The sequence below is a fragment of the Lathyrus oleraceus genome, unplaced genomic scaffold (genome assembly GCF_024323335.1).
Source record: "Lathyrus oleraceus cultivar Zhongwan6 unplaced genomic scaffold, CAAS_Psat_ZW6_1.0 chrUn0030, whole genome shotgun sequence".
Classification (NCBI taxonomy): domain Eukaryota; kingdom Viridiplantae; phylum Streptophyta; class Magnoliopsida; order Fabales; family Fabaceae; genus Lathyrus; species Lathyrus oleraceus.
In genome coordinates, this window is record NW_026112421.1 from 189,296 (window position 1) to 203,095 (window position 13,800).

General features: G+C 34.8%; 1 protein-coding gene across 1 annotated transcript; it reads left to right on the plus strand.

The window, feature by feature from the left end:
* Positions 1-5,584: 5,584 nt before the first annotated feature.
* LOC127112062 (replication factor C subunit 2) lies at positions 5,585-7,308 on the plus strand. Its single transcript, XM_051046251.1, has 5 exons — positions 5,585-5,819; positions 5,932-6,038; positions 6,123-6,224; positions 6,338-6,533; positions 7,284-7,308. The coding sequence occupies exons 1-5, from the start codon at positions 5,661-5,663 to the stop codon at positions 7,290-7,292; spliced, it is 573 nt and encodes a 190-aa protein (XP_050902208.1). The 5' UTR covers positions 5,585-5,660; the 3' UTR covers positions 7,293-7,308.
* The last annotated feature ends 6,492 nt before the right edge of the window (positions 7,309-13,800 follow it).

Consider the following 13,800-nt stretch of genomic DNA (forward strand, 5'->3'; position numbering starts at 1 on the left):
TTCTACCTCATTTGTTGGCTGCTTCCAAAAAAAACAAAGTTAAGAAATATTTCAAATGCTTACAACTATCCTCATCTCTCATTTTCTCTCTCAAGTTTAAAAAAATGGCAACAATACAACAAATGAAATAAAAAGAGTGTTTCTCAAACTCTTTCTAACTCACTTTTCAAATAAATGGTTGGTGTTGTTGCTCAATGGTGATGGATGATGGTTGTTCAATTGCGGGTTAAATATTATAATAGTGGTGGAAGGAGTTTAAAGGTGTTTTACCGCAGTGGAGGAAGGGAGGTTCAGTTGCGGTGTTGGTATGCATTTTTCCATGGAGTCATGATAGTTTGGAGGTGAATGGAAAGGGTGAGGTTCGTTTGCGGTGTTGGCCGGAAAACAGAGGCAGTTTGAGGGTGGTTTACGGTGGTTGTCGGTGATATGAGAGGTTCGTGACCAGATTTTTCATGGTGTGTTTCCATGGTAGAGTTTGGTTATTGATTAGTGATATAATGTAAGGAGGATGGATGATCATTTTCACGATGTTTGGCCGATTTTATTTCGGTGTCTCATTCTCTGTAGTTTTTACGACAATTTCTCTATGGAAAACAGAAGAGAAGTTTTGACAGAGGGAAAAATACTTGTTGGTTTCTTCAGCTGTGAACTGGACTTGTTGTTGTTGCTATGATGGAGATGTTTGATGTGAGAGTTCGTGTTTGGTTTTTAGGTGTGGTCTATGATGAGTTTGTTTCATTTTCGATGGCTTAGAGGGACACAGGCGGAGGCCGACGCGGTTGGTAAAGCATGGATTTTACGACATAACGCAAAGGTAAGAAGTGGGAGATTGGTAAGATGTGAGGAGAGAATTATGGCTGAATGATTTGTTGTAGTCTTGTAGAAAAAAAGAAATGTGAAAAGTGATGGAGAATGAGTTTATTTGTGTTTGAAAAATAAGATAGAGTTGGAAGTGATGAGGAGAAAAGAGTGGTGTTATTTGTTGTTGGTTGATGTGCCTGTGTGGAAGAAGAAGAGGAAGGAAAAAAATAATTTGAAGAAACAAACCCCTGAATTTTTTATGAAAAAATCTCACCTTCATGCTATGATTCTATTATTAATGTGTAATATGGCGCATAAGAGAAAATCAACCACAATAACACACCACGTGTTGGTCATGTTATGGTTACTCTCTTTTAACAATAATATAAGTAATAGTATGATTAGGATCCTTTCAAAAAATGATAAAAAGAAATTTTGTAGATACTTTTAGAATAAAATGAATAAAAACAAATAAAACAAAAGTATTCAAACAATCTCAAATAGTCTTCACAAAGTCGAAACAAAAACATAGATAATTCTAAATTATTCTACCGGCTATTTTGGAAAAAAAATAAAAATAAAAAGAAAGAATCGGATTAAAAAAAGAAAGAAAATCGGGAGCGTAAAAAATGCCCCCCCCCCTAAACGAAATTAAACTGAATGCATTAAAATGATGAGCATAAAATAAACTTCTCGAAAAGTTATACAAGTTTTGATCCAATTTTGAAATAAAAATGATCGGTTAAAAGGCTTAGGCTGCTAAAAAATGCGACATAAGAAGAAGTTGAAAAATTAAAGCGAGCATGTCAGGTTAAACTACGCGAAGCGTAGATTAATAAAACTGAGCTTGATTTGAAATTTTTCGCACACTAATTTGACGTACAGTTGAGAAACGATTTGACTTGTATGTGTGTAGATTCGAAAAATTATTCCGAGTGACATTTTAAGTGTCATGCGGAATGAAGTGGATGCTATGATAAGTAGAAAATGAAGATGTCTTGTGAATGTATTGATTTACTGATTGAATAATCATGAATAGACAATCAGATGCGAATGAATCACTCTTGGACCATTTGCTTATGATTCTCAATTACAATTAAAACTCTACAAAGATTCAGATGACGATAATATTCTTGATTGTCACCCTCTGAACCTTTAAAACATGATGCAATTTAAATGAACAATGCTGAGATTGAGAAATCAAGCTTTTTGACTTCTTAATCAAAGATGACTGAAGGAATATCATCAAGCTCAGATAAAATGCCAAAACTCCTGACTTTTCATATAAACCTTGATGAATGCTTTTAACTGATGCAGGTGAAAAACTCAGGGTAAAATTTAGGTATGGCACTGCTATGATCGTATGTAGCAGCTGCTATGACTCGTAGCAGTTTTCCATGCCCCAAAATTTTGTTTGCAATTTTGTGCAATTTCTCTTGTTTTCCAACCTACAACATCAAAATCAACATCATCTCAACAATTTATTATGCTTTCCATCAATCCATAACATCAACATATGAACACCATCATCTCAAATATTCTAATAGCATCCAATCACACAATTTCATATTGAAACATTACGTAACATGATTACCACATAAATGTTCTCCAAATTGGGGTTGTGATAAGAAATTATAGTGCTATATGTGGGTAAATATGTACAATACTTCAAGGATATGGTGACCCGTTGATAGGAAATGGGAATGTAAGAAATAAAACCATAAAATAGTTGAAAACAAGATTTGTATTAATTGATTGAAAGGAAATGTTTGCAACAAGATTTAATCTAACTGCCACAAGGCCAAACCCCTGTATAGAGTAATAGGTCTCCATTTTTCATACAATGTGAATATACTCAAAGATAATAAAACGAAACTAACATTCCACTTCTTAAGGCACCATTCTAACAATAATTAATTATTGGCAATTCACCCGACAAAAAGACAACTCAACAAGTAACTCCTACCATACTAAAAGACAAATCAATAAATAATTATACCTTTATTACTTTGCACCTACCATTTTCCCTAAGTATATACACCTTCCAAGTAGTGGGTTGAACAACACCATTTCCCCTACGTATATACACCTTCCAAGTAGTGGGTTGAACAACAGGCCCACTAGTATTAGCCAAAGGCCTAACAGTGCCCCATCATTGACTTTCAAACTTGTCCCTAAGGTTGACATAAGGAAATTGACTTTTCATGTTCACTGTGTCCTCCTAAGTCACTTCTTCTATATCACTACCTTGCCACTTAATAAGAAATTGATCCACACCCTATCTACCTTGTTTGATACATTACTACGAAAGTGCTTTTAACGTTGGATGCAAAATGTATTTTATCTCGGCTGCAGTACCAAGGTAACGAAGGTCATCGTGAAAAGTAACGGCTTATCACCTCAGTTTTTTAAATACCGAGGGATAAATTAATTTGCACATGGGTTCGAACCACAATATCTTCATTTTTATTATTTACTAAACTAACACCTCATACATTTTAGTTTACAATAAAACCGAGGGGTAAGATAAATTGTATCTTATTGAAATTCGTTACATTGTTTGCACAAAAAATAATAAAAATAATTTTTTACAAACTATAAGGTTTACCCATGATATTATATTATTTACACAAAATATTAAAATAAAAATTAATTTATACCTGAAGATCATATGTTGGATCTTTGACTCCTTGTGACCAAATTTCTTACAATAGTAGCATTGAACCTTCTTCTTTTCAAACTTCTCCTTTCCCTTATGATATTTCTTCTCATCGGAATTAAAGGCTTTTGACTTCTGATAACCATCACCATGTCTCTTCTTGGCCTCTGACTAAGACTGCTTATGATTCTTCTTACCATAAGACGCTTTCAGAACCTGCTCTACCTCTCTTTCAAAGTTTCTCTCAGTCAGACGCAACTCTTGTGCCTATAGACTACTTTGCAACTCTTCAATTCTCATGATGTTGAGGTCCTTAGAGTGTTCAATTGCTACAACAATGTATTCAAACTGAGAAGTAAGTGATCTCAGTTTCTCCACAAGATTTCATCTCATTTGTGATCAAAATCACTCTGGAGATGTAATCAAGTACCTTTTCATTGTTCATCATGTTGAGATTCTTATACTACTTACATAGAGACTGAAGCTTCACCTTCTTCACTGATGCATCACCATCATAGCATTATACCAGTGTGTCCCACGCAGCCTTCATCATTGTTGAATCAACGATTTTCTCAAACACATTCGTATCCACACATTGATGGATATAGAATAACGCATTCTGATCATTCTTCCTCATTTCTCTTTGAACGTTTCTATGCATTTTAGTTGCATCTACTACAACCATTGTGTCACCATCATTTACGGAATCAAAAACATCTTGAGCGCCAAACAACACACGCATCTAAATCATCCACCGATTATAATTATTTCCATCAAATACTTGAACCTTTGTGTTCAAGCTACCGTTTCCGCCGTTCATCTTAGTTCTTATGCAAATTCACGCAGATCTCACCAACGCTTGTGTTTCCCAATCCCTCAGAATAAAGAAATGTGATTCTATTTAGATTTAGATCTTCAATTCACTATGAATTGAATGACAAAAAATCAATCACGCATGCCTCACGTACACTCGTGTTTTCCGTTCTTGAATTAGAACTTCAGATCTAGATACCAATTGTTGGTGCACAAGAATGAAGAAGATGATGGTGGTGGTGGTGGAAGGGAGAGAGAGAGAGAAAGAGAGAGAGAGAGAGAGAGAGAGAGAGAGAGAGAGAGAGAGAGAGAGAGAAACCCTAACTAGCTTTCTTTCTCAATTGAAAACGGTTACAAAATGAATTGGTTACGAACTAAAACTTGAGTTCAGTATTTATATCATCAAAACAACTAAAAGAAACTCATTAAAATCTAAATGCAACTTAAATGTCAATTTGTATTACACTTCAACATTGTTGTCAGGTGGATAAGCCATTTTGATGATCATCTTTCTAAAAATGGTTATCATCTTTCTAATTTCGTTAAAGGTTTTTAAAAAAAGGTTCTTTATCATGAAAACATCTGCAATAAAATGGTATCACAAGATACCAATATGAATACTATTATTTATTGTTTTTATGATAAATAATAAATTTGGATTTATATACACTACGACAACCCCAATGAATGTCACAATACATATATTGATAGAAATCACGAAAGTGTTTAATAACTGTAACACAACCGAGATTGTTATTTAAAATATTTTAGTCTACATAGAGCAACACTTGTAAATTGTGAGTAACACTTTATTTTTCTAGCCATAGAATATTGGTGTTCATCAAGATTTTCTCTACTTTGATTTGTTAAATAATTGGTATTAATCATTGAAGCAAGAAATATTAGTGTTTATCAATATTCTCTCTAATTTAATTTGTCTAACTATTGGTGTTTATCATTGAAGCAAGAAGTATTGGTGTTCATTCTTGGTGTATATCTAGCATCACTACGCCAAAAAGGTTTTTTAACAGCGCATCTTAGACAGCGCTTTTAAAAGAAAGCGCTGTCTAAGGTTAAATAAAAATAAAACACGGAAAATGTTCTAAAAAAATAATGAAAGCGCTGTCTAAGGGGGGGTCTTAGACAGCGCTTTTAGAAAGCGCTGTCTAAGACCCCCCCTTAGACAGCGCTTTTAGAAAGCGCTTTTAAATATAGACCTTAGTCAGCGCTTTTGAGAAAGCGTTGTTTAAAGTCTTTCAATTAAAAAATAAAATAAATTAGGAAGAGTATCCCTAAAAACTTTCCCACCTTAGAAATTAGAAATTCCCTCCAAGTTTGTCATATAGGGTTTGTCCGGGGTTTTGCTATTCGCATTCAGCATCACAGCATGGCATCGTCATCCTCAAGCAACAGCGCAAACTACGACGTACCGTGGGTTGAGAAGTACCGACCCAGCAAGGTCGTCGACATCGTCGGCAATGAAGACGCCGTCTCCCGGCTCCAAGTCATCGCTCGTGACGGCAACATGCCCAACCTCATTTTATCAGTAAACCACTCATCCCCACTCTTCAATTCATCACACTCACTCATTCGTTTTCTCTCACTCTTTAGTTTTTCACTGTGCCCTAATTCCCAATTTTGTTATTGTCATTTTTTAGGGTCCTCCTGGAACTGGAAAAACCACTAGCATCCTCGCACTTGCGCACGAGCTTCTCGGTCCCAATTACAGAGAAGCTGTTCTTGAACTAAATGCTTCAGATGATAGGTATCGAATTTTCCCCTTATTGCACATGAAATAATGATGTTACAGTGTTTAACCAAGCTATTCACATTTTTTTTGCTGCTGTAGAGGAATAGATGTTGTGAGGAACAAGATCAAGATGTTTGCTCAAAAGAAAGTAACACTTCCTCCAGGCCGACACAAAGTTGTTATACTCGATGAAGCTGACAGGTCTATTTTATATTTTGGCGGTGATTTAATTCAATTAATGTTCTTACTTTATTCATTATTGTTTTCATTGGATTTTAGTTTTGTTGTAACATTTTTTTTTGGACTCGAATCAGTATGACATCTGGAGCACAACAAGCTTTAAGAAGGACGATGGAGATATATTCTAATTCTACTCGTTTCGCGCTTGCTTGCAATACATCGTCTAAGATTATTGAGCCGATTCAGAGTAGGTGTGCAATTGTGAGATTTTCGCGACTATCTGATCAAGAGATACTTGGTCGTCTCATGGTTGTGGTTCAAGCTGAGAAGGTACCTCAACTTTTTATTTGTGTTGAATTACGGAATATTCTTGTTTGTTTGAGGAATATATGCATATGAATCGCCAATGTTATACCAGTCTAAAGTTTTTCCATGGCCTGAATTCTGACGATTTTATGGCTTATGAGGGATTTAGGATGTCTGACCTCCTGTACTATACTTTAAAGGTTTGTTTACTTGCAAAGATTTATCTGGCTAGCTATAACAGTTTACCTACTGTAAAGAGGCATTTCAGAATTGCCTTTTTAAAGTAAATACAAAAGTTCAAAATGTTTAGTAGTATTTGACCAGCTTCTTTTTCATCCTTTTGAGCTAGATTATGTGATGTCTAGTTTATTATCTATTTTTGCACGTGTAAATAGTAACTAAATTTTGTAAGGTGCATATGTTAGAACCCCAAATGAGAATTCTGGGCCAAATGGACCGTTACACAACAACCCTAAACCTAATATGCAGTGGGTTGAAGCTTGAAGAATAGGAAAGGGGAGAGTGGGATTGTCCGTGTGGCAGACAGTGTTGTTGATGGCGGTCCATGACGGAGAGGCAAAATCCTGCCATACCGGTCACTTTGCGGTGCCGTTATTGCGGAAAAACCTGCAATAGCAGCCGATATTTACCATTTTGGCGAGCCCAAAAACCGCCACGTAAATCCGCCATAGCGGCCATGGTGGGGAAATTTGATAACACTGGTGGCAGAGAGAGAAAGAGAGAGGCTAATGATGTAGTGGAATTCTGTTATAGGTGTGCTGAGTAGAGAGAGAGAGGCATGAAGAAAATTACTCAGCTGTTAAGGCAAGAGAGCATTGGTTTTCTGAAGGAGCATAGCTCTGTGGACAATAGGATCATTCTATTGATTTTCCTCTGATTTATAGAAATGATACACACTTGTTTTCCATTACTACTATATTTTCTTCCATTTACTGTTTCTGTAATCCGGGTTCACATCAAACTGGTATGACCTGCCGGATTCTTGAGGGGATCATCACTTTACAGGATCAAATACTAACACCAAAGTGGAAGCAGTATTAGATGCTCTAGAAAAGCAAATGATTGGCATCAGAATAGCTTAGAGAGAGATGCAGATGAAGCAAAATGAAAATAATGAGAACTTGGTCGCTGTGATTAAGGGTGTGTTTGTTTAATGGAATAAAATTATAATCCTGGGAATATGATTTCTAGGAATGTTATTTCCAGGAACTTTATTCCTCTCAATGTGTTTGACTAATGAATAAAGTTGCTAGGAATATTTTTAGGTTTGACTTAAATTGAATTTTAAAAATTAAAAATTAGAAAAGAAATGTGTTAAAATAATATTAGGTGTCAAATCAGGTGTGTATGTTGAGAATCTTACAGAGAATCAAGTGTCTACAATGGAGGATGTTACTCAGTAAGAAGTACACGGAAACATACGATTGTGATCGAGTTGAAGAGATTGTAGACGCACATGGTTGCTTTGATTATAAGTTATATCTGATAATGCATGATTTCTTTATTTTTTTGTTTTCAATTGCTTTGATTATAAGTTATATCTGATAATGCATGATTTCGTTATATTTTTGTTTTCAATTGCTTTGATTATAAGTTATATCTGATAATGCATGATTTCTTTATTTTTTGTTTTCAATTGCTTTGATTATAAGTTATATTTGATATTTGATGGTTTCCTTGGTTTATTACAGGTTAGACATGGCTGATGACCAACATGAGGAAGTTAGTAAAAAAGTATCCGCGGAAGAAGAAATTCGAAGAGGCATCACAATAATGAGAAGGGTGGTCCAAGGAAGATCTCGAGGCATCATACTAGATGTCTATTGGAGCAACCAGGGACAGCTTATAGAACCTAATGGGCTCCTAGTAATCGGGAGCTTCATGCAAGATTGGAAGCCATGCAAGCTGAGCTTGATGCATTGAGGAGAGAAAGAGAGGCTAGCGCCTCAACAGTATACAGAGATGCTTCGGACAAAGACAGTATCAACTGTACCTTTCAGCCGAACATTCCAGAGGTAATTACATATAATTGTCTTAAATTGAACTATTTGCTTAAATTATGTATTTGACATATATACACATTAACGATTTCTTGTTATTATTGGTTTTATATACGGATCCTCATGGACAATAAAGATGCGGAGAAGTTGTTTTTTATACCGTTTAATACCGGGTTAGCATTTCATTCTAAATTCATCTATTATAATTATTTTCCAAGTTACCATCTAACATTTGCCTAATCATTACAGTGGACATTGGTTGTTGCTCGCAATCAATCCTATCCGAGAAATTGTGTATTATCTTGACTCGTTAGGAAATGATTGGACAACATACCCGGATATGAAGGTCCTAATTGACACGTAAGTGAGAATGTTCAAAATTTTCTTAGTTTATGTGAATTGTTCTAATTGCTTCATTTTTATTTTATTAGCGTCCTACAAGCTTTTCGGGCCCAACGAGATATCCAAACCTCAAGGAGGGGCGCCAACTCCATTACATGGATTAAAGTGGCGGTATATTTTTAATTACCACATTTTTTATTATATTAGTGATGACACTTGATAAAACTTAGGATTTATAATCCATATTTTTTTTTCATATGTAGTGTCCTCAACAACGTAATCAAATAGATTGCGGGTATTTCATGTTGAGGTTTATGCGAGATACTCTTGCTTTGGGCCGATTAAAGATTCCCACCGATGTATGTATTTCTAACTTATGAGTTATTTTTATATTTACACATATCTCATATAATTAAATAGTTGGAATTAATTCAAAATATGTTATATTATTATGTAGTACTTTGATGAATTCAAGTGTGCATTTTATACAAAGGATCAAGTGGACGAAATCAAAGAGGAGTGGTGTCAATTCATGATAAAGCTCAATGTTTGTTCATAAATTTGTGTAATTAATGTGTACATTTGTAGTATATGTTATGGCTTGTAAATGTGTACATAAATTTGTATATATTTTGATACATTTAAGGCAAAATTGGTTTGAATTGGTATATATATATATTTGTTAGCCAAAAATTGGTAGAAAAAAGGCCAAAATGGCATATATAAAATGTGATAATTGTCTGTCAAAATCTGGTTGAAAACAGGTAGAAATTCTGGTTTATAAACCTGGAAAAAATGTGGTTTAAAACAAAAGCTTCAAAAATTTTCGTATACCTTAGACAGCGCTTTTGTAAAAAGCGCTGTCTAAGGGGGGGATTAGAAAGCGCTTTAGGCAAAAGCGCTGTCTAAGGGGGGGGGGGGGCTTAGACAGCGCTTTTTGAAAAGCGCTGTCTAAGGTATACCTAAAAAAATTAAAATAGGAGGGTCTTAGAAAGCGCTTTTGGCCAAAGCGCTGTCTAAGGAGGTGGGGCTTAGACAGCGCTTTTCAAAAGCGCTGTCTAAGGTATACCTAAAAAATTTAAAATAAGAGGGTCTTATAAAGCGCTTTTGGCCAAAGCGCTGTCTAAGGGGGGGGGGGGCTTAGACAGCGCTTTTAAGATTTAAAAAAGCGCTGTCTAAACCTTTAGCAGCGGAGGTTTAGACAGCGCTTTAAAGCGTTGTCTAAGGCTAAAAAAAGCGCTGTCTAAGGTCTTGTTTGTTGTAGTGCATGAGCGAGAATGCGACCATTGAGGTATGTAAAACGTCTCTTGACTGTATATCTGATTCTTTTGATTGATTATAAACTGGATTTTTAGTATTTATGAACAAAGATAATTGTTTAAGTAAAACTAATGACATCTTTATTGCATTTGTAATTTGTTTCTCAGTAGAGGTATAACTTAATTGCGTCATTGTTTTTCTAAGAAAATAGTAACAAATCGTCTAAAATATTGTTTAAAATATTAAAAGAAATTAATTGATGAGAAATTAAGACTGAATAAAATACCAATACGCATTGGATATAAAGTTCTTCACATTTGTAGAAATTTTGAGGATCAACAACAAATATAAGATAACAAATCGAATAAATAAATGCACAAAAGAACACTGATATTTCAACATGGAAAACACCTCAATATGAGAGAAAAAACCATGAGTCATCCAGACCAAAGAAATAGATCAACTATAACCAATTAAGTTTACAAGAGAGTCTTAAAGTGATTCACAAACTAGTGCTAGCATCCGCAAACCACAAAGAAAATTAGCTTACAAATAAGAATCAAAAAGCTGAAAAATTACTCAAATTTGCCGCTTCATTATGTAGAAGATATCTCTCAGCTTAGACTTTGTTTTGAAATTATGAACATTCAAAAGCTAGATACATGTGTTGCAAACCTGCCCCTCAAATTTGAGCTCGATCCGACAGTTAACGAATTTAGGATCGTCAATGTAGTGAGATTGGTTACAGAAAACGGGAATAAGTTTCTCTCCTATTTTCTCTCTTTTCAATCCTTATTTACTCTTTATCTCTCTCAATCCTAAATTGATCATATCCACTTAAATAAGTGTGTTAATTAGGTTAATCACATTTGGGTCTTTCTCTACATAGGAAGGGAGCCCAAACCCAACAAATCTCTTATTCACAATTATGTAGAGGAAATCTCCAAATCGGCGATATGTGATCGCGACTATATGAGTCTATTGGGGTATTAACTGCAAGTGTACAGTCTAATCGCGTAGTTTTAAAAGATATCAACCCCACAGGGACTTAATGAATCGATATACCGTTTTTCTAAGGTTACTTCGTAAAGCTAAGGCGGAAGATTCTTTGATGATTAGGGGGAAAAGTAAAACTAAAATGGGATCTAGATTGAATATCAAATAACACGGATATTGGTATGTAGTTCGTCGTAATTAGGGAATCAAATCTTCGTTGGGTTCTTAGTTTTAAAATAAGTCTTTTCAGTAGACACTATTGATTAAAAGTCTTTTCTCAAACTCTCGCTCTGTTGAATAAGACTATGACTTTATATTAACGTACGCTCTCACTATTTAGTTAAATCTAAAATCACTTTTTGAAAACAATAGAATCTTTAGAAACTCTTTTTAAGAAAATACTAACCGTTTAAACACCCTCGTCTCAAACTCTCACTCCGTTGACTTAGATTATATGATTAAACTTAAATGCTTAACTCTCGTCCTCACATTTAACCTTTAAAAATACTTTTTGAAAATGATTAGAATTTAATTAACTCTAAAAATTGCTTTCGCCCTGATTTAAAGTTAATGCCCAATTTACACTGTCCAGTTAAAAGCTCAAACCGTCGTTCTATTGATTTTAACTTCTTTATGTCTTTTACTCTCGTACAAAAACTTTGGTATTAACTCTGTAAATTGAGACCATAAAAAGAGTGACTATATTTTTAAATAAATTTAAACCAACTCAGTTTTGATTCCTTTATTCCGCTTACTTTACATACCGATATCTAAATTGATTAGCCGGACATGTTAAATAAGCCTAAACAATAATTATGCTTAAATACAGCCATATCAGACAAACAGTATAGATAAACAGCGGCACAAAGCATATATAAATTAAAACAATAAATTAATGAACCTGTAAAATTAATAGAAATCTTGGTTATTCCCTAGCTTCGCTGCTTGAACACTCCACCACAATCCGGTTGGATTTGTTCTTCACAATCTTCGATCAGACAGTAAAATAAAAGCAAAGAAATAAAATACTATGATCTAACGTAAGGTTAGATCCAGTAAAAGTTACCCAATAGTTTCCGGTGTAGAAACTATTGTGATAAAATTAATTGAATGCTTAAAAATTAAGCTACCAAAGAAAAGAAATAAAATGCTAAAGAAATAAAAATGCTAAAAAAATGGAATGCTGGAAAATATACTGTTGAATGCTGGAAAATATATTGCTGTAAAAGTTTGCACGGCGAAAAGGAGACGACCCCTCAATTGGATCCCTTGAGGTCTATTTATATTCATCCATAAAGTAACCGTTTCCCAAAAATTCCTTCAGTATGGTTTCTAACGCGTCAACTAGTCAAGCGAAGAAATAGGGGAGAAGTGCTTCTGTTACGCGCGTCAAAGGCAGAAAAATAGGAGTGGGGGGTGTGACATCCGTCACACCATGTGTTACGCTCGTAACACTAAGTAGAAGGGCGTGACGCTCGTCACATGAGTGTGGCGGTCGTCACAGGCCATTTTCCTTGTAGTTTGCTTGGGCTGGGCTTTAGTGAGATGCTTTCCTACAGAATCCTCTTTTTGCACCCTTTTTCTTTCCTTTTCACATATGCTTCAAATAATGTTACCTGAAATAAATAATAATAGAATACCAAGTAATATCGAATAATATAAATTAAATCGAATCAAATAACACTATAATTTAATTAAATCAAGTCCAGAAATGTGATATTATTTCATGTTATCAAACTCCCCCATACTTAGACTTTTGCTTGTCCTCAAGCAAGATACAATGTAGAGATTGATTTAAAATATTAGCCAGATGAAATTTCCAAACACACATCAATTCGTACTAGGTTGCAAGTAAATCTCGTTTAGAAATAACCTGAGTTTAGTCTTAACATCAACAACTACCGTTACAACATCAGATAACCCCACCTTATGCAAACCAGTTCGAGTCGTGCTATTATAGCTAGCCTAGTTCTTTTACTCTATTTCACCCATTTTCATTCTAGCGAAATCACATTAAGCCCTTTATCTTTTCGCGCGCATAGTGGAGTAACCGGTTAGCGATTCTGATCCCCTTTTAGCTAGAAGTTCTGGTACATAAGTTGGATAACTTCGTTATTTAGTCCATTGCAAATTGCGGGGGATCGGACCGTAGTCTGCCCTACCAAGTTCAGCACCAGAAACCGCTGAACCAACTCACAATGGATCGTTCATACCATGCTTTCGTAGGGTCCGCAACCTTTGGATTAAATGATCGGGTAAGGATCACCTAACTTTATTAGTGCATTTCCTGATTTTTAATATGTTATTTTGGGAATCATTCACTTATATTCATCGGCTCTCCATGTAGTTTGCTATTAAGATGGTGTCGACTTCTCGTATAAACTACTCGGGGTTACTATAAAACTAAAAGTGCAAGGAATTGGTATAATAGGTACTTATCCTGATCTAACATGTTGAGGTTTTTAGAGCGTTTGGGCGGTAATAATTTCTGTCTTGATTTCACTCAAGTTTTATAAAATAAGCAACCTTTATACTTATCGAGTGTGTTAAATTTTTGTTATGGCTCAAGAAAGTTGAGGGGAATAGATAATAAAAACTTTTCACACTAGGGACTTGACTTAAAATAAATCATATATATATATATATATATATATATATATATATATATATAT